Source organism: Camellia sinensis, chromosome 12 (assembly GCF_055761805.1).
Source record: "Camellia sinensis isolate YWXY chromosome 12, ASM5576180v1, whole genome shotgun sequence".
In the NCBI taxonomy this organism is placed as follows: Eukaryota; Viridiplantae; Streptophyta; class Magnoliopsida; order Ericales; family Theaceae; genus Camellia; species Camellia sinensis.
Genome location: NC_138972.1, coordinates 95,789,098 through 95,809,085, shown reverse-complemented (window position 1 = coordinate 95,809,085; position 19,988 = coordinate 95,789,098). Strand labels below are relative to the sequence as shown.

Genomic DNA, 19,988 nt, shown 5'->3' with positions numbered 1-19,988 from the left:
AAAAAAAATTCTAATTATAACCCTAAAGTATTGTTGGGCTGTTGAAAAAATTGGAGACGGCTACAAGTGGTGGCCAACAATGGTAGTGGTATAGACAAATAGATGACATATTGGATAGATAGTGAGATTGACACATAAATATATAGGTGATGTACACAAACAAGTGGATAGTAAACAAATAGATAAATATGTAGGAGTAAAATAGTGTTTTAAATTATAATTGTTTCTTTAGTCCAAAAATAATAGAATTTGTGTTTATTAGTCCAAAAATTTTAAATAAATCTCTAAGTTGGGTGTATATATATATATATATATGTATATGTATATGTATATTCATTTTAAGGACAAATAGATCAGGTTATCAAGTAGTTTTAAACATGTTTGGTGCAAGTTAAAAGTTAGGATAAAATATAAATAAACTTATGGAGATTTGCTTAAAATGTGAATTGTCACTTATAATTTTAGAATTTATATATGATCCTTTCAAATTTTTAATCACATAATAAATGATCATTTTTTTATTAATAAATCATTGAGTCAACTAACAAAATTTTAATGATATCACAAATATATTTTAATCAACAATTCTAGTAATTTTATTGTTATATAAAAGAGTAATTACAAATTTTATTTTTTTTGTTAATTATGTTAAATAAAAAATTGTACTTGTAATTTCCGAAAGATTATATATATTTTAAGAAAATTCCAAAAAATATATTTATAATTTATCCTAAAAATTAATAATGATAATAATAATAATAAAAAAATTAAAAGCATTATTCTTTCAACTTTTAAATAATCATTTTTTTTAAATAAACTATAAATAACTCATTAAAACTGCACAGACACAATGTCGTCAACATCCAAATCAAATTTCCATCACATGCATGTTTTTTCACTTTCTAAATGATAGTATTTTTTGTTAATATTAACAATAGTGATATTCCCTCTGGAAAAATAAACAATAAAAATAACAGTGTTATATATACACGAAATCTTTCCCCATAACCCCGAATGATGTGATAAAGTTGGACGAAAGATTTTTGAAAAAAAAAAGGAGTGTGTAAGCATGAGTCATTAATTTCTTATTTTTTACCACATCATTCAAAGGGATTTATAAAGGATAAATTGTGCACAGTAAATATTTTTCTAATATTAATTTTGTGAATCAGATCATTTTGCCTCTACTACAGGATAGATAAATTCTCTCCATAGAAGTTAAGCCCTTTGAAATTGCACATAGGAAATCTTTATTTAAAGAGAACTTGGCATAAACAAACAAAACCCAAAAGCCAAAAGCAAGCAATGAAAAGAAACATGGAAAAGAGAGATATCCAAACAAGCTCCAAAGGGCAATAATCTAATACATACGCAGCTGAAAATCATAAAAAGTCTAATTCTCCGTGATGAATGAATCATAAAAAGTCTAATTCTCGGTGATGAACCGTTTGATGATGAGCATCAACTGATCTGAATCAGGCGAGTTAGGATCAATAGTGAAAAAGCCATGTTGCTTTCCTTCAAACTCTACGTACTCCACCGTCTTTCCCCAATCTTTCAACTTTCTAGCGTAGTTCTCTGCACGGTCTCGTAGCAGGTCACTACCCCCGACTACCACAAGCATTGGATCCAGATCTTTTGATTCCAGATTTGGGCTAACCGGTCCGAATGGATTCACAAGTGGGTGATCCGTGGTCTCTCCAATTGGTATTGATAGCCTCCAAAACCTACCCAAATTATTACCCAATTACTCAATTACTTAATCCAACAATTTTTAAAAAAAAAAAACTAGTATAGATATGGGTACAGATTTTTTTTTGTTCCCCAATTTTTTATATTCGATTGTATCAGAACAAAATTTCAAGACATAATTTAATAATTTGAGACTAATGGAATAAAGAAATTTTTAAAAAAAATCCTATCTATTCTTTTTATCTATCTATCTATTACTCCCTCTATCTTAATTTGTTAGCTTCTTTCGGAAATTCTTACTTTTTAAGGGATATACAACCATTACAGTTAAATTTAAATTACAAAATATTATTTCATTAATGTCCTATTTTTTCAAAATTTTAATATAATTATAATTACTCAAAAAGATAATTTGAAAAAAAAACAAATATTTTATACTTTGACTTTTCAAATGCAACTATAACTACCATTCCCAAAATGAAATAGTAGACTAACAAAATAGAACGAAAAAGTATTTTCTATTATATAATGCGAAGGGTTGGTGTTGATACTTTTTTCTCACATAATTTTTATTTTCAGATTATTCTTTTGTAATAGATTCTTTTATAGTGGTCAATTTTAACTCACGTAAAAATTTTGAACATCTTTTTTTCTTTCAACTTAATTAAATCAACTGTCATTAATCAAGTGGGATAGGCTATCCCACGTTTTTTTCTTTGAACTCAACATTTTTAAACATTCACCCACCTAAATTACTCCTAATTTTTATTTTTTTTTTGAACTTCCAACTACTTAATTTCAAGTATATCGATACTTCTTTAGACTCCTACCCCTGTCATTCCGAATAATGTTATATGCAAAAATTAGTATAGAAAAATGCTTGAGAGCTCGAAACTCCTCAAGCTCGAATGGCCCGAAATCAAAACGACGTCGTTTTGATTTTGATTTTTTTTCCCCCTCCCTCTTTTATCTGTGAAACACAACAGAGGGAAGGAGGAAGAAAGAGAGAGAAGAGAGAAGAAAAAGAGAGAAAGGGAGAAAGGAAGGTGATCTTCCTATTCCACTCCGCCTCTGTCGCCTCTTCCTCCCCACTCCGTCGCCACCATGTGTGTGTGTTTCATCGATTTGGCTTCCAGATCTATATGTGTGTGTGTAGGGGGGAAGGGGGTTTGATTTGTGGGTGGCTTTTGATTTTTGAGAGGGTAAAATGTGTAAACCTGAGCCGAGCTAAGACTGGGTAGAAGTGAGCCAAGTTGTGGGCTGAGTAGAATGGGCTTCGCCATTGGGCCTAGTTAGCTCAGTCATAAATGACTGAGATAGCCCGGCTGGAGTATGTTGAACCGAGGTACAGGAAGCCGAATTGTAAAAGCAAGGTGGAACCGAGCTACGTGAAGCTCGGTTAAATCTACCGCTTAAGAATGTAAGTGTTAGCTCGGTCGTTTTTTCATACGACCGAGGTAAAACCATTTCACTTGGTTAAAGCAGTGAGAATGGTGTTAAGGGATAAGCATTATCTTTTAGAGATGTGATTCCTAGGAGGACTCTACATTGAGGAGTAAGAGTCCTACTAGGATTGTGCCACGCAGAATCTATAAAAGCTCGTAAAAGGACCTATGTACAAGTATCACAACTTTGATTCTCAAATACACAGAGCTTTTGTCTATTTGTCTATTTTGCTGACTTAGGCATCGGAGAGGTATCCGGCACACACCCGCCGGCTAACTCACGTTTGTGTTTTCAGGGAGTAAAGCGACGACGTTTGGAGGAAGCGCAAACTTGATCAATAAGATTATACGAGAACATTATTTCGTGCTCATACAATTGGCGCCGTCTGTGGGAATTTCACAAAAAACAAAACCTTTTGATCGAGTTTTCCTCTTTAGTTGAAATCAATGGCATACAATGAAGACTTGCCGCAATCTGCTATCGATGGGCAAACCCCGGAGGGGGGTGGGAGGCGCGAAGGTCTACCCTCTGTCCCACCCATGGAAGAATTAGAACCTCAGTGACGGAACTCCCGGAGGGACACAAGGGAGAGACGGGGCGCTAGTCCTCGTCGCTTTCAAAGTCCTAATAGACAGAGGCGAATGCTAGATCCTCAAGTTCTGGAGGATCGCGTGAAAGAGCAAGACGAGTTAATAAGGAGAATTGCAGCAGACATGGAGACAATGAAGCCCCAGATAAAAGGGAAAGGGGTGGCGACAGGAGAGGGGCGCAAAGGCAACATGCCCCCTCGCCACTTAGAAGACCGTGATAGACATACCACACCTTCACTAGCAGAAAGTAGGAGCCTTAGAACAGGCGATACTCAGTCAAGGACTTCCAGGACTCATCACTCCAGGTCTGAGAGAACGAGGACTGAAAGGTCATATACAGAGGGAAGCAACTATTGCCCCTCGCACACCCACCAGACGACATCTAGGCACACGGAGTTGCCCAGATCAGCGAACTTACGAACAGTGCTCGAGGAAAGGGCCCGATCGAAGGAGGACACCAGGGCTCACGACCCACGCAGAGTTTCAGCCCTACAGCGGTTGGCCCCTAGGATGCATGAGAGTGTCGAGGTAGGAATGCCAATGTCGCGCCTTGCTTACAAACCAGCAGACAAAGTATTAGCAAGGTTACAGAGCTCGCCGTTCGTTCCGACAATTAAGAACGCACCACTACCTTCAGGCTTCCATCAGCCCAAATTCACCAACTATGAAGGGAATACAGACCCCTACATGCACTTAAGCCACTTTCGCCAGGTTATGGCAGTATACCGACGGAACGAGGCCCTAATGTGTATCCTGTTTCCATCTAGCCTTGGCGACCTAGGTCTAACCTGGTTCAAAAGACTGCCAAAAGGCAGCATAGCCTCATGGGCACAGTTGGCAAAAGCGTTCGTGACCAGGTTCAGAATGAATACCAAGACGCCAGTGGAGATCGACCAGCTACTCTCCATTGACATAGGCGAAAAAGAAACATTGAGGTCTTACAACAGTCGTTATTAGGAGACATTCAACCAAATTGGGGATTGCCCTACCAATCTCGCCATTGCACAATATAAACGAGGTTTACCGGTCAGAAACAAACTAAGGAACTCAATAACAATGATGCCACCCCTCACGATAGAGGCCCTAATGGAGAGAGTGCATCAACATATCCGAGTAGAGGAAAATGGCGCCCGTGCTAAAGCAAAATCTTACACAACAGTGCTACCAGGTAAAAAGACTATAGCGAAAGTCAACATGGTGGAACAGCCAAGCAGGAATGGGTGCGGCAGGCGGGCCAACAGAGAGGACCCAGAGAAAAGGAACTTAAGAGTCCACACTGCCATTACCACAGTATTCAATAAACCTATCTCCCGGATTCTCAATGAGATACGCAATGAACCTTTCGTCCAATGGCTAACTAAGTTGGGAGAAGCACAAAAAGGCTATGATGAGAGGTCCCGGTAGGGGTGTACGCGGTACGGGTAGGGCGGTTTGAGAGTAAATTTACAAACCGAATGGCGGGTTGGCGGATTAGCGAATTAGCAAATTGCGGTTTGGGCGGTTTTTAGCGGATTGGCGGATTGAAGAATATTCTAACTAATTATCATACATTTGTATAATATATAACACTAATTTGTATAATATTTTTTAGATATATAACAAAAAGTAATTTTACATAATATGTTTCATATATATAGCCACTAATTTATAATAAATTTCATATCTTAAATATCTCTCACACTCATTTTTACATTGATATTTCATTGGAGGTTAAAAAATATATATGTATTAACTATAGCGGAGCGGAGCAGTTCGGTTGGCGTATTATAAATTTTAAAGTTTAAACCGCGGTTAGCGGTTAGAGCGGTGCTGATAGATGCGGATCGGTGCAGTTTTAGCAGATTAGGCGGTATTTTGCACAGCCCTAGGTCCCGGTGCACCTTTCATGATGAAAAGGGGCACCGCACTGAAAATTGCACGCCATTGAGGCAACATCTGGAGGAGTTAGTGGCAGTTGGGCACTTGGACCAGTACATAGAATGAGGGACACAGCCAGCCCCCCAGGACCTCAACAAACCGAACGGGATGCCAGTCAACGGTCCACCCCAAGGCGTAATCAACGTTATACATAGGATCATCGAACCTGAGCGGGTATGTGAACTCAGGGGGATGATCAAAAAGGCTGAACACTTGAGAGAGGTATTAAGTGCAAAGCCTACCATAAAAAAGGGCAGAACAGAGGCTACAAACGTCATATCCTTCTCAGACAATGATCTAGCAAGGCTACATTGCCCTTGCAATGACGCACTGGTGGTGACTTTACGCATCAAAAATTTTGACATCAAGCGGATTCTGATTGACCAAGGAAGCTCATGTGAGATAATGTACTACGAGACCTTCAAACAGCTGAAATTGGAGGACAAAGACTTGGCACCTGCGACATCTCCCCTTGTCAGATTCAACTCGATGCCAGAGTGACCAGTAGCCAAGATAATCCTCCCAGTCAAGGCAGGAACCATGACAAAACAGGTGGAATTCTAGGTATTGAAAGTCTCTTCCACTTACAACATAATCTTAGAGAGAACATGGTTGCACGCCATGCGATCGGTAGCGTCAACCTACATCAAGCATTGCGGTTCCCCACGCAGCCGGAGTAATTGAAGAGGTCTTGGGAGACCAAATTATGTCAAAATAGTGCTTTGTCATAATAAATGGCAGCAGGGCTGCAAAAGGGTATTTACAGATGGTGGAAGAGCCAGAGAGCAATGAACTGTTTACGGATGTTAGCAAGGCAGCCGAACAGAAGGCAGTGGAAGACTTGGTAGAGGTAAGGATAGATGAAAAGAACCCAGAAAAGTTCTTTTTGCTCGGCTCATCTTTGTCCAGCACTGAGAGAATAGAGGTCATGGAATTCTTAACCTCTAATATCGAAGTGTTTGCTTAGACACCATACAACATGTCTAGCATTGACCCAAACATCATCTGTTACCAACTTAATATCCACCCAATTGCCAAACGAATTATACAGCGAACCCGCAGATCGACACTCCACCACGCGGAGATAGTAACGGAGGAAGTAGGAAACTTGTTGGAGGCAGGAGCCATCAGAGAAGTGCACTATCCCAGGTGGATCTCCAATATTGTAGTAGTGCCAAAGAAAAACGAAAAATGGCGTTTCTGCATGGATTACAAAACAGTCAACAAGGCATGCCCAAAGGACGGTTTTCCCCTACCACGAATAGACCAACTGGTAGACCTGATAGCAGGACACAATCGACTTAGCTTCCTTGATGCGTACAGAGGTTACCATCAGATCGCTATGTTTGAACCAGACCAGGAGGTCACACCCTTGACAACGCCTAGAGGATTGTATTGTTACAAGGTAATGCCCTTTGGCCTAAAGAACGCAGGAGCTACATTCTAACGGATGGTTACCAAAATGTTTGAACCATTGTTAGGCAGAACAATTGAGGCTTACATAGATGACATGGTGGTCAAAAGCAAGGATGAGAAGGACCATCTCAGGGACCTAGATAAAATGTTCCAAATTCTGAAGAAGAACAAGTTGCATCTAAATGCATCCAAGTGTGCATTCGGCGTAGGATCAGGCAAATTCCTAGGCTTTCTGGTAACCAACAGAGTTATAGAAGCAGACCCCTCTCAGATCAAAGTGATCCAGGATCTTAAGAGGCCAAACACAATCAAAGAGGTGCAGTATCTCACTAGCCTAGCAGCCGCGCTCAACCGGTTCATAAGTCGGTCGTCAGACAAATGTCGACCATTCTCTCAAGCATTAAAGGCCAAGTTTGAGTGGGATGAAGAATGCGACTGTGCCCTAGAAAGCTTGAAATAGTACATGTCTTCTCCACCGTTGTTAGTAACCCTAGTGCCTAGAGAAGAGCTCTTTTTGTACTTAGCGGTTTCACAGCATGCAGTCAGCGTAGTGTCGGTCAGAGCGGAAGGAATCCAACATCTGCCTATCTTTAGCAAAACCTTGATAGCTGCTGAAATAAGGTACCTGCCATTAGAAAAGCTAGCCTTAGCTTTGATGATGGCCTCAAGAAAACTGTCGCACTATTTCCATGTTCACACCGTGATCGTCCTAGCAACTTTTTCATTGAAGGCCTTGTTTGAAAGGGCGGATTTTTCTGGATGAATCTTGAAATGGACGATGGAGTTGGGGCAGTTCGATATCAAGTTCCAACCCAGAACAGCAATAAAAGCCCAAGCTTTAGCAGACTTTGTGGCTGAATTCACACCAGGAAGTCATCACATCTGCCCAGTCGATTTAACCGACACAACCGAAGTAAGGGGAAAAGTGCCGCTGGAACTGCGCAGCCCCTAATAAAGGATGCCCAACCACATTGCAAGCCACACAAGATTGAGGACAGGAGAGAAGAAGCAAACCACGTTGTTCCCAGCGAAGACTCATCAAAAAGTAAAGACTTGGGGCAGTCAGACAATGAAGATCAAACCCCAACAGCAGGCATGGACTTGGAAGAAAACATTGGCAACACTTTTGATCCCAAGACATCATCTGATCCCTCTACTTGCTGGAAGCTATTCGTAGGAGAAATGTGGAAGCTCTTCGTGGATGGAGCATCCAATAGGCACGGTGCAGGACTTGGTGTAGTCCTCATCTCACCGGACGGCCTGACAATTGAACAAGCAGTCAACGTTGGCTTCCCAGCATCAAACAATGAGGCGGAGTATGAGGCACTTTTAGTAGATCTAAAATCAGCACTTTTCATGAAGGCTACCGAGCTAATGGCTTACAGCGACTCCCAACTGGTAGTAAACCAAATTTCAGGCAACTACGAGGCAAAAGATGAGAAGATGGCCAAGTACCAAGAGCTGGTCAGGAAAGAGATCATGAAGTTCGAAGTAGTACGAATAGAGCAGTTCGACCGAGAAGAAAACAGTAAAGCAGACGAGCTGGCAGGTTTTGCTTCAATGGCAGATACATCTATCTCATATCCATTACTGATCGACTTCTTACCCAGACCAAGTATTAAAGAACCCGAAGTAGCTGAGGTATGTTGTGCCGAACTGGGCCTTTCATGAATGGATCCCATTATAGTATTCTTAAAAGACGGCATCTTACCTGAAAGAAAAAAGAGGCCAACAAAATAAGAGCAAAATCACAGCAATTTTGGCTCTCTCCATCATTAGCATTATACAAAAAAATCCTTCACAGGACCTTACTTGAAATGTGTCCACCCTAGCAAGGTCGAGGCATTTTTATTCGAGATACATGAAGGCGTATGTGGAAGCCACCAAGGGGGAAGATCATTGGCTTACAAAGCAATCTCACAAAGATATTGATGGCCATACATGTCGGCAGATTCTGAGAAGTATATCAAAAGGTGCGAGAAATTTCAGAAGTTCGCACACCAGATACACCAACCAGCCGAGAGCTTCTACCATTAACTAGCCCATGGTCCTTCGCAATGTGGGGCTTGGACATAGTGGGACCACTTCCAACAACACCCGACAATAGAAAGTTCTTTCTCGAAGCAACAGACTACTTCATAAAATGGGTGGAGGCAAAAGCACTCGCATCAATAAAGGAGAAAAATGTTAAGAAGTTTGTTTGGCAGAATATCATAACTCGATTTGGCATACCCAAGGCTCTAATATCCGACAATGGCACTCAGTTCGATGGTAAAATCTTCAGGGGCTTTTACGAGAAATATAAGATAGAATTCTACAACTCTCACCAGCATACCCTCAAGCGAATGGCCAGGCAGAAGCATCAAACAAAGTCGTCATGGATGGTCTGAAGAAAAGATTAGAGAAGGCAAAAAGCAAGTAGGCTGTGGAGCTTCCTCATTTTTTATGGGCTTACCGTACCACACCTCGGTGGCCAACTGGAGAAACGTCTTTTTCCTTAGCCTATGGCATAGAGGCAGTAATCCCACTGGAAGTAGGCCTCCCTACTATTAGAAGTGAAAATTTTGACCCAGACTTGAATGGAGAAGCTATAACCTTGAAACTCGACCTTGCAAAAGAGAGAAAGAAAAAAGCTCTAGTTCACATTGCCTCATACCAGTAGGAGTTATCTAGAAAATATAACAAGACAGTACATCCAAGGCAATTCAAGATTGGGGATTGGGTATTACGCAAAGTAATGGGCAACACTTTAGTACTCAGAGATGGCAAGCTAGGTCCTAACTGGGAAGGACCATACAAAGTGGTTGGTTTAGCAGGAAAAGGGCCATATCACTTGGAAGATGAAGACAACAAGGCTATTTCCAGGCCATGGAACACTGTCAATCTCAAGTTATTTTATTTTTAGCTTTTTCTTAGGATATTTGTAATTTTTTACCTTTTTTCAAATAAAACAAGTAGTTTACTTTTTCAGCATAAGTCTTTCTATTGTAAAGGTTGTTCTCAGTCATTGCCAACAAGGGGCAATCAGAAAGTTTGGCAGGAATAACCAAACAAGTTAGCTCTCTTTAGTCGAGATAAGGATCTGGGCTGAAGAGGTTGGCAGGAATAACCAATATTTAGCTCTCTTCAGCCGAGATAAGGATCTAGGCTGAAGAGGTTAGCAGGAATAACCAACATTTAGCTCTCTTCAGCCGAGATAAAGATCTGGGCTGAAGAGGTTGGCAGGATTAGCTTTCTTCAGCCGAGATAAGGATCTAGGCTGAAGAGGTTGGCAGGAATAACCAACATTTAGCTCTCTTCAGTCGAGATAAGGATCCAAGCTGAAGAGGTTGGCAGGAATAACCAATATTTAGCTCTCTTCAGCCGAGATAAGGATCTGGGCTGAAGAGGTTGGCAGGATTATCTCTCTTCAACCGAGATAGGGATCTAGGCTGAAGAGGTTGGCAGAAATAACCAACATTTATCTTTCTTCAGCCGAGATAGGGATCTAGACTGAAGAGGTTGGCAGGAATAACCAACATTTATCTATCTTCAGCTGAGATAAGGATCTAGGCTGAAGAGGTTGACAGGAATAACCAACATTTAGCTCTCTTCAACCGAGATGAGGATCTGGGCTGAAGAGGTTGGCAAGATTATCTCTTTTCAGCCGAGATAAGGATCTAGGCTGAAGAGGTTGGCAGAAATAACCAACATTTATGTCTCTTCAACCGAGATAAGGATCTAGGCTGAAGAGGTTGGCAAGAATAACCAACATTTATGTCTCTTCAGCCGAGATAAGGATCTAGGCTGGAGAAGGTTGGTTGGTATGATGAACATAAACAGATTCAAAAGCTAATAAACCGAGATGGCTATCTCGGCCAAAAAAGTTCAAGACATGCCAATTAAAGTTAAGAGACAAACACAAGCAGGATATGAACCGGGCAAAAAGAATGGAAAAATAGCAGATTTCATTCAAGATTAGAACTGTATTACAAGAGGTGGGGCTTTAGCCTGGTTACAAATTATTTCAAAAAGTTAGCATTAAAAGAAGAAAATACAAGATCAGGCAAATAGATCGTCCAGATCTGCATCCAAGTCAACCCGAGCTTCACCACTCTGTAGCCCGATTCCAGCAGGAAGGTCGGTCACAGCCACATCTTCAACCGTAATGGGCACCGGTGGATTCACCCGAGCTGATTAAGCAGTTTGGAGACCACGATCATTAGTAGCAGCTGGGGCGTTGTTTGGCTCTGGAGATGCCTCTTCCTCCTCTCCCACTTGAAGCAATTTTTCTTGGATAGCATTGGCGTAGTCCGCTATATAACTCGAAATGAAGTGGGGAAGAGGGTTCTGGAAGACCTCGGTTTCTTGGCCAAAACCGAGCTTTGTGGCAGCCGCCTGGCATTTAAAAAATATATCCTTTGCAGCCTCACATTGCAAGATGTAAGTGACTTCCCGTTCTTTGTAGCCGTGGTCCTCAGCGTCTTCCGCGCTCTTTTTCAGCTCGGCTATTTTGGCGTCTTTTTTCTTCTCAAGCTTGGCCAGCTCGCGTAGATAGCGATCTTTCTTTTCAGCCAAAGCCTTCTGTTTGTCCGCCTCTGCCGAGTTGACTAGCTCGGTAAGTCGGGCGATTTCAGACTCAAGCTCAGTCATTTTTTGTTTGGCTTCATTGAGCTCGATCATCTTTGCGTTGGAATCTGCCATGGCCAACCACACTGTCTTACACAACTCCAACACGCGCTTATGTGCAACATGGTTCTTCTACATGGCCTGTAAAAGCACAAACAGAGATTATGAGTAAAATTGAGCAAATAGATGTACAAAATTGGCAAACAAAAAAAAAAAGAGCACTTACCAACATCATTGACTTAGTTGCCGAACGGATGGCCTTGAGCTCGGTCAAGTGGTCGTGATGCTCCATGTCGGCTGGCAGACACACGCTCTTGGCAAGGTTGAAGGCCAGCGTGTGGTCCCTATCTGCAACCACTGAATCTGTGTTCGAAATAGCCCGGTTCTTGTAGGTCATCTTTGGTGCCCACTCAGAAGGGCTAGCTCAGTCAAAGAGCACGGGTTCAAGGCTTGGTAGCGTGGTTTCGGGGGGCACGGCGTCATCCTTGTCAACCAAGCGTTGCGGCTCGACTAAAGCAGTTCATGCACATTTTCTCGATCGAGATGAGGAAGCCCTAGCTGTTGGGAGGGCCACCACAGCTTTGTATGCCTGACCGACTTGAGATGTCCCTGTTTGAACCTCGCTGGCGGGAGTTGTTTCAGTGATTAATGCTCGAACAGCTCGGCGCTTGGCCATTTCTTGTTCTTCTGTTAAGGGAATGAGGTTGATCTGTGGCAAGTTGGGGTTCGGTTCTGGTGATGGTTCGAGAAGGAAATCAGTTACACTAACCTTTCTCCTTCCGCTGTATCGATAGGTCGGCTCGAAGTTAAGTAGCTCGGCCCAACCTCGATGACGGTATCGAAGCACAACGCGAAGAGCGTCTAGGTTGGGGTATTGGTATTGTGACTTTAGCTGGTTTGAGTCTACATAAGGAGAAAGGCAACGATTAGCGCGGTGTAAAAGTTATAAACAGCAAGGGCAAAAAACAGACAAACTAAGCTGAGGTATTCATACCGGCTGTTCCTTTATTCCAGTTAATACTGTAGCCCAGTATTTGGGCTTCCTAGTCTTCAAAGTTTCCAGAAATCCAGAAGAAGTCGTCGTCATTCACGTCTTTGTCCGGTGTATTTTTAATTATTTTCTCTCGGCGTCTTCTTGTTCTTAAATAATATACCCAGCCGTCCTCATTTTGGCCGAGTGAGTATTGATGGAATAACTCGGACAAACCGAGGTTAAGGCCAAGCTGGCGGTTTAATTCGGCGATGCCGTTTATTATTCTGTATGAATTTGTGGAAAGTTGGGTAAGGCAGAGTCTTGTCTGCCTAAGGAATTTGCAAAGAAAAGGCTGAACGGGAAACCGAAGGCCAGCTTCGACAATCGATATCACGGTGAACGGCACGAAGCCCGGTTTGTCCCAAGGTGTTGTTTCTAGTTCGACTAGGGAAAGATGGACGTCGTCTGGAATTTGGTAGACCTTTCGGAACTCGGCTATGGCCCCAGAAGAGTCTACTAAAAATCGGTATTTACCCATGTTAAGGATGAGAATAAATTAAGCCTAGCTCGGCGTGACTTGGGCTTTGGTTGGCTCGGTTGAGCAAAGCTGCCTAGGAGAAGGGTGCAAAGGCGTGTCTGGCCAACCTAGTCAAGTCTGCAAAGTGAAAATAAAAAATGTTATGCCCAGACAACTGGACCGAACTAAGTAAACAGTCAAATTACAAAGAAAATTGTGAGGGCTAAGCACGGTTCGTCTGAATGATAGGGAGTTCGCAGTTCGGTAATACATAAGGGCCAACACAAGGCCTCTAGCTTGGCTAGAGGCTAGTTCGCAAGGTATATCCATGTTCTTAGTTCGGTCGTAGCACAAGTAATGACTCCAAGTTTTAGCTCGGTCATTGGGTGATGTTTCTAGTTCGCTCTAATACGCACCTATGGTAAACAGGTTCCTATCTCGGTCGTGGTGTTATTTTGGATCAAAAACATCACGATACAGGTTGTTTGTGAATCTAGTTAGAGTGTGATTCTTGTCTAAATGGTTCTTAGCCATTTGTGCAAAACTACAGGAGTGTGTTTTGGAAAATATGTGTATATACATGATTATACTTTACATATTCACGAAATAAACAGAAAAGGCAAAGGATTGAGGTACTTACAATTTTAAGATAAAAGGACGCAAAACAAAATCGCAAGGATGGCAATGAGAGTGCAAGCTTTGCAAGTGCTATGATTGGGAAAATAGAGGCTCAAAGGACAAGAGAGAGAAGATGAACAGTGGTGTGTTTTGTTCAAAAAGTAGGGTTTTCGTATAAAGTATAGAAAGGGCGAGACTGTTCAAAATTTACAGAGTACGAAGACGGCTGTGATAGCTATACTTGGCCAATGAGAGCTTGCCACGTGTCCAAAAGAATAGAAAACAATTCAGACGTGCAAGGCAATTGAAAAGACGTTTATGGACCGAACTCACCAGTAGCCCAGTGAAAGGTGAGCTCGGTTGGCTTGAATGTTTCTAGCTCGGCTGGAGAAGAATAATCCCAAATCATGCGTTGCAAATGGCATTAAGGGGCAATTGAGAGGGTAAAATGTGTAAATCTAGGTCGAGCTAGGACTGGGTAGAAGTGAGCCGAGCTGTGGGCTGAGTAGAATGGGCTTCGCCATTGGGCCTAGTTAGCTCGGTCACAAATGACGGAGATAGCCTGGTTGGAGTATGCTGAACCGAGGTACAGGAAGCCGAATTGTAAAAGCAAGGTGGAACCGAACTAGGTGAAGCTCGGTTAAATCTGCCGCTTAAGCATGTAAGTGTTAGCTCGGTCGTTTTTTCATACAACCGAGGTAAAACCATTTCACTTGGTTAAAGTAGTGAGAAGGGTGTTAAGGAATGGGCATTATCTTTTAGAGATGTGATTCCTAGGAGGACTCTACATTGAGGAGTAAGAGTCCTATTAAGATTGTGCCACGCAGAATCTATAAAAGCTCGTAAAATGACCTATATACAGGTATCACAAATTTGATTCTCAAATACACAGAACTTTTGTCTATTTGTCTATTTTGCTGACTTAGGCATCGGAGAGGTATCCGGCACACACCCGCCGGCTAACTCACGTTTGTGTTTTCAGGGAGTAAAGCGACGACGCTTGGAGAAACGCAAACTTGATCAACAGAATTATACGAGAACATTATTTCGTGCTCGTACAATTTTCCAAATGATTTGTGTGTGTGTGTGTGTGTGTGTGTGTGTGTGTGTGTGTGTGTTGATGATGCTTTTGATTTTCCAGATGATATGTGTGTGTGTGTGTTGATGATGATGATGCAGATCTATATATGATAATTTGTTGGTTATTGATGATGATGATGATGTTGTCTTTGTGTTGATGATGATGATGTTGTCTTCTTTCTTCTTCTTCTTCTTCTTCTTCTTTCTTTTTTCTTCTCTTCTGTCTTCTTTCTTCTTCTCTTCTGTGAGTCAGAAAGGCTGTGGGAAAAAAAAAATTTCCAAAACGACGTCATTTTGAGATTTCAGGCCACTCAAGCCACGGAAAATTCGAGCTACCAAACGGGAATGAATTAGTAAACTAACTAGTGTATCAATTCATGATGTAGTATAATTTAAGAGATTTTTTATATTTGTAATGTGATTAATGAGGGGATCAATAATAATGTCATAACCAATGTTGATACATCTAGTTAGTATACTAATTAATATATGTAGTACCACCGTTTCCATTTTTAGCGGCCCTCTTTCCAACCTTCCTCGCCACCCCCAATCTTTCCCAACCCTTCTTCCAGCCCCCACTCATTTCTTTGTATTTTTTCTCTTAACACTTAACTAAGGCCTTGTTTGGGAACGGGCTATTTTAGTAACTTTTTGAATTTTTTGCTAAAATATGAAGTAAAAAAAACTAGTATGTTTAGGATGATTTTTTGACTTTTTACGAAAAAATGTACAAAAAGTAGAGAGAAAGGAGAATCTTTGATTTTTTGATATAAGTTGTTGGCTTTTTAATTTTTTTAATAACTTTTTGATTTTTATGTTAAAACAGTCACTTACCAAACGAGGCCTAAATTCCAACTATCTTAACAAATATTTTTAAAAGTTAGGAATGACAATAAAATCTCAATATCATGATAAAGTTAAATTGTAATAAATAAATAAATAAGCAAAGTGTAAAAAAAATAAAATACTCCTATATTTATATCTATAAAGTTAGGGATTAATTATTGTAGAAGATAAAAAGTAACAACACTCAGCATAATTATGACTCTTATATTTATAACTATAAGAGGAGGGATCAATTATTGCCCAAGTTAAAAATTAATAATTTATTCTTATTATAGAATATTTTTGTTGGACTATTTGTTGGGTGACTCATCACTTTCTCCTTATAGATTCTTTTTATACCATATGTTTTGTAAATTCTTAAAAACATAAATTATATCATAAAATCATCTAAATTTTCATAAATATATATAAATTGTAATTTTTAAAATTTTTATAAATTAATTAATGCATATTTATAAAAATTTACATAATTTTATAAAATAATTTATATATACCTATGAGAATTTAGGTAAATATATATGATATACATTTGCATACTCACAAACTAGCGGTAACCCGTGCGATGCACTGAAAAATAGATTATTTATATTTTGTGTGATAAATAAATTATCTTAATCTTAAATTATATTTTAATAGCGACAAACCATGATATTAAGCCATCTGGATAGATGTTAACAATAATTAACCTACAAAATTTCATAGTAAAATTTGATATGCATAAGAAATTATTAATTATAAAAATTGTTGAAAATAATAGTATCATAATCACTTAATAACATAAATAACTTGTATCAAACTAAACAAAATATTAAAAGAGAAAAATTCTATAAGCTCATAAAAATTATCATAAATTTACTTTGACTTTTAAATCAGTGGTGTATGTTATTATTGTGGGATCAAATTATGAATATCAACTTTTAATTATAATTTATAAGTAATTTTTTAAAAATTTTAATCTAAGTTTGTTGCCTTACTTATAAAAAGAACTTCTCAAACAAATCATTAAGTGATTATATTAGTAACTCTCTATCTTTGATTTCCTCTATCAATGACACACGCATATCATATCAAAGTATAAATCCTTCTCCATAATTTGAAGAATACTTGCATAGATCCAACGTCATTTTAAAAAAATTAATCAAGATACGAATTTCATAGTATTATAAAAATTATATAAGAGAATAGTTTTAATCTATTTTATTTATAAAAAAATGATGAAAAATTATTTGAATTGTACTTGAAGAAATATAGCAAATGATAGCTTTAATCATTATATACCCAAAAAAAAAATTATATCTGTGGAAAAAAATGATCGAATACAAATAAAGTCATGGACATTGAATTAAATCATATGGGCTCTAAATTGATAGTATAATATAGCAAATCAACTAATAATAATATAGAGATATTAACAAACATGTAGTATTTCCTTATCATGTTTGTATTATATTCATTAATTTCATATATTATATGAAAGTTTTATTCGTCTCGATAAGGATCAAGAAAACAAATTTGATAAGAAATTGATTCCAAACTTAATTATTGAAAAAATAAAAATTTCAAAGAGAGAATTTAGAGATGGGATTGGAGAAATACTATAACGAATGACAGCCTTAAAATAAATAAATAAATAAATAAACATAACAATGATCTACTGCAAATTATTTTTAATAACTAATAGAAAGAATATCAAATTATTATCTTTTATAAATATAGTGAAGAAAATTAATTTTGTGAGATCTTTGTACTGCTTTCTCCCATGTAGCCTTTATTATTTCATTATTAATACTCTTCTCATTCAGAGCGAACCAATTTCATTATTAATACTTTTCTCATTCAGAGCCCATAATTTTTTTTTTAATCTTTATCACTTGGTAGATAATAACGAATGATAAAAATTATCAAAAGAAGGTTAAGAATTTAGGACTTTTCTTAAGTGTGCAACTTACACCTTACACTTACGCCTTTCTGTTTGCTGCCCTGTTTTATGTTTACACCTTCCATTTACACCCTATATGTTGGTTGCATATGGTCATAACAACACCCAAGAATTTAATAGGAGATAAGAAGTTATAGATAAGGACATTTCATAAGATAAAAAGTTTAAAATAAAAAAAAGATAATATGTGATAGGAGAAAAAAAATATGAGCAAATGAAATAAAGAGTTAGATATATATGTTTTTGATAGATATATAGATTAACAAATCATATCTTTATCTAAATTTTATTATTTTACTTTTTTTGTAAATCAATTATTTAATCTTTATCTTTATTTGTAGGCCATGAAATTAATTTTTATAAATTATTTATCAATTTTTATATGTTTATTTATCTATAAGTCATGAAATTATTTTTTTAAATAATTTTTTCATTTTTATCTTTATCTATAGGTCATGAAATAAATTTTCATAAATTATTTATGAAATTTTATATGTTTATCTATAATGAAATTAATTAAAGTACGAAATAAAGGGAAGAAAAAATGAGTAACTTTTTTTTAAAAAAAATAATTATTTAATCTTTATCTTTATTTGTAGGCCATGAAATTAATTTTTATAAGTTATTTATCAACTTTTATTTGTTTATTTATAAGAAGAAATTTTAAATTATCTATAAGTTATGAAATTAATTTTTTTAAATTAATTGTTTAATTTTTATCTTTATCTGTAGATTATATAAAAGTAATTTTTAATTTTTATATGTTTATCTGTATAGAGAAATTTTGAAATTCAAATATTTATCCATAAGCAATTAAATTAATTTTAATTATAATTAATCAAACAAATAGAAAATGAAGAAAAATAGAAAATATGAAAGACAGTCAAAGAAGATTGCCGCGTAAGAAAGAGAGTTTCAAAATTATGAAAATTTAAGAATAAATATTTGGAAATTTTTAACAAAACAACTACATTTAATTATATATATAGTATAGATAGATAGATAAATAGATTATCCACTTTGAATTGAATTTGATTATTTAATTATAATTGTTTGAAACTTGTGTCAATCTTTTTAGTATTTGTGTCTCAGTTGACCTCTTATATATGTACAATTATTGTTATTACTGATTTTTCTAAAAATAAATAAATTAATTAATTAATTTAAAAAAAAAAACACAAACCTGTCAATTAGTTCCCAATTCAAGAAAGCATCTTTAGGTCCCTCAGCCTCAGACCTAGTGAGAACCGTTCCACCGAAAAAGGGTGCCAATAGCACATACCCTCTCACTCTCACCGGGTCTAATTCACCCGACCCGGCTCCGAGCCTAACAGCCAAATGATGCGCCATATTCCCCCCAGCCGAGTCGCCGGATATAAAAACTCGGCTAAAGTCAGCCACATCACTCAACCACGGATCCGACTTGGCTTGAGCTTGAAGAGTAAGCCACTTCACAGCCATATAGCCGTCCTCAATAGCAGCCGGGAGCCGGTTCTCAGGAGCCAACCGATAGTCAGGGGAGATGATCAGGGCTTGGAGATCCAAAGCGAGGCGAAAGCAATAGTTCTGGCAGTTGGGCCAGGTTCGGGAGCCGATGCAGAAGCCGCCGCCGTGGATGTAGAAGAAGATAGGGAGCTTAGCTGAGGAGGAAGTGGCTGGCTTGTAGAGGCGGAGGTGTAGGTTGTTGATGGACTCGAATTGAACGTCTTTCCAGATAACAGAGCCGTTGTCGTGGACAGGGACATTGAAGCTAGGTTTAGAGGATCGGACGATTGAGCCGTCGCTGTACACTCTGAGGACGCCTCGGCACTCGTCCACCTCGTACGGCGGCGATGTGGTGGCGATGGCGGTGGTGGAGGATCCAGACATTCTCTCTCTCTGTCTCTGTATCTCTATTTTAAAGTGTGTTTATCAGGTGTGTGTATATATATATATACATATAGAGAGAGAGAGAGAGAGAGAGAGAGAGAGAGGAACAGGGGAAGAGTTAAAAAGAGAGGTTGGGTTGGAGAGGAATTATTCATTGCCTATTTATTTATAATGAAGATGATTAAGGTGATGGCAATGTGTTATTCATTGTCTATTTATTTATAATGAAGATGATTAAAGGTGATGGCAATGTGTGTTTGTATTTTTATGGTGGGGTTAGGTTAAGACAAAGGGCCAATTTGGGAATCTTGTCTATTTTGATAATTTGAATCGTGCAATATGTAAAACTTGTCAAATACTATATACTTGTAAAACATTACTTTAATCGGATATTGATAGCTATGTGATCAAAACAAATTTGTATGAAAAAAAAATAGACGAAGAAAAATAAATGGCTAACAAAAATCTGATTTGATC

General features: G+C 38.3%; 1 protein-coding gene across 1 annotated transcript; it reads right to left on the bottom strand.

The window, feature by feature from the left end:
- Window positions 1-1,226: 1,226 nt before the first annotated feature.
- LOC114277402 (strigolactones hydrolase CXE15) lies at window positions 1,227-19,705 on the bottom strand. Its single transcript, XM_028219301.2, has 2 exons — window positions 18,826-19,705; window positions 1,227-1,727 (listed from the first exon to the last, which is right to left on the bottom strand). The coding sequence occupies exons 1-2, from the start codon at window positions 19,509-19,511 to the stop codon at window positions 1,427-1,429; spliced, it is 987 nt and encodes a 328-aa protein (XP_028075102.2). The 5' UTR covers window positions 19,512-19,705; the 3' UTR covers window positions 1,227-1,426.
- Window positions 19,706-19,988: the final 283 nt, after the last annotated feature.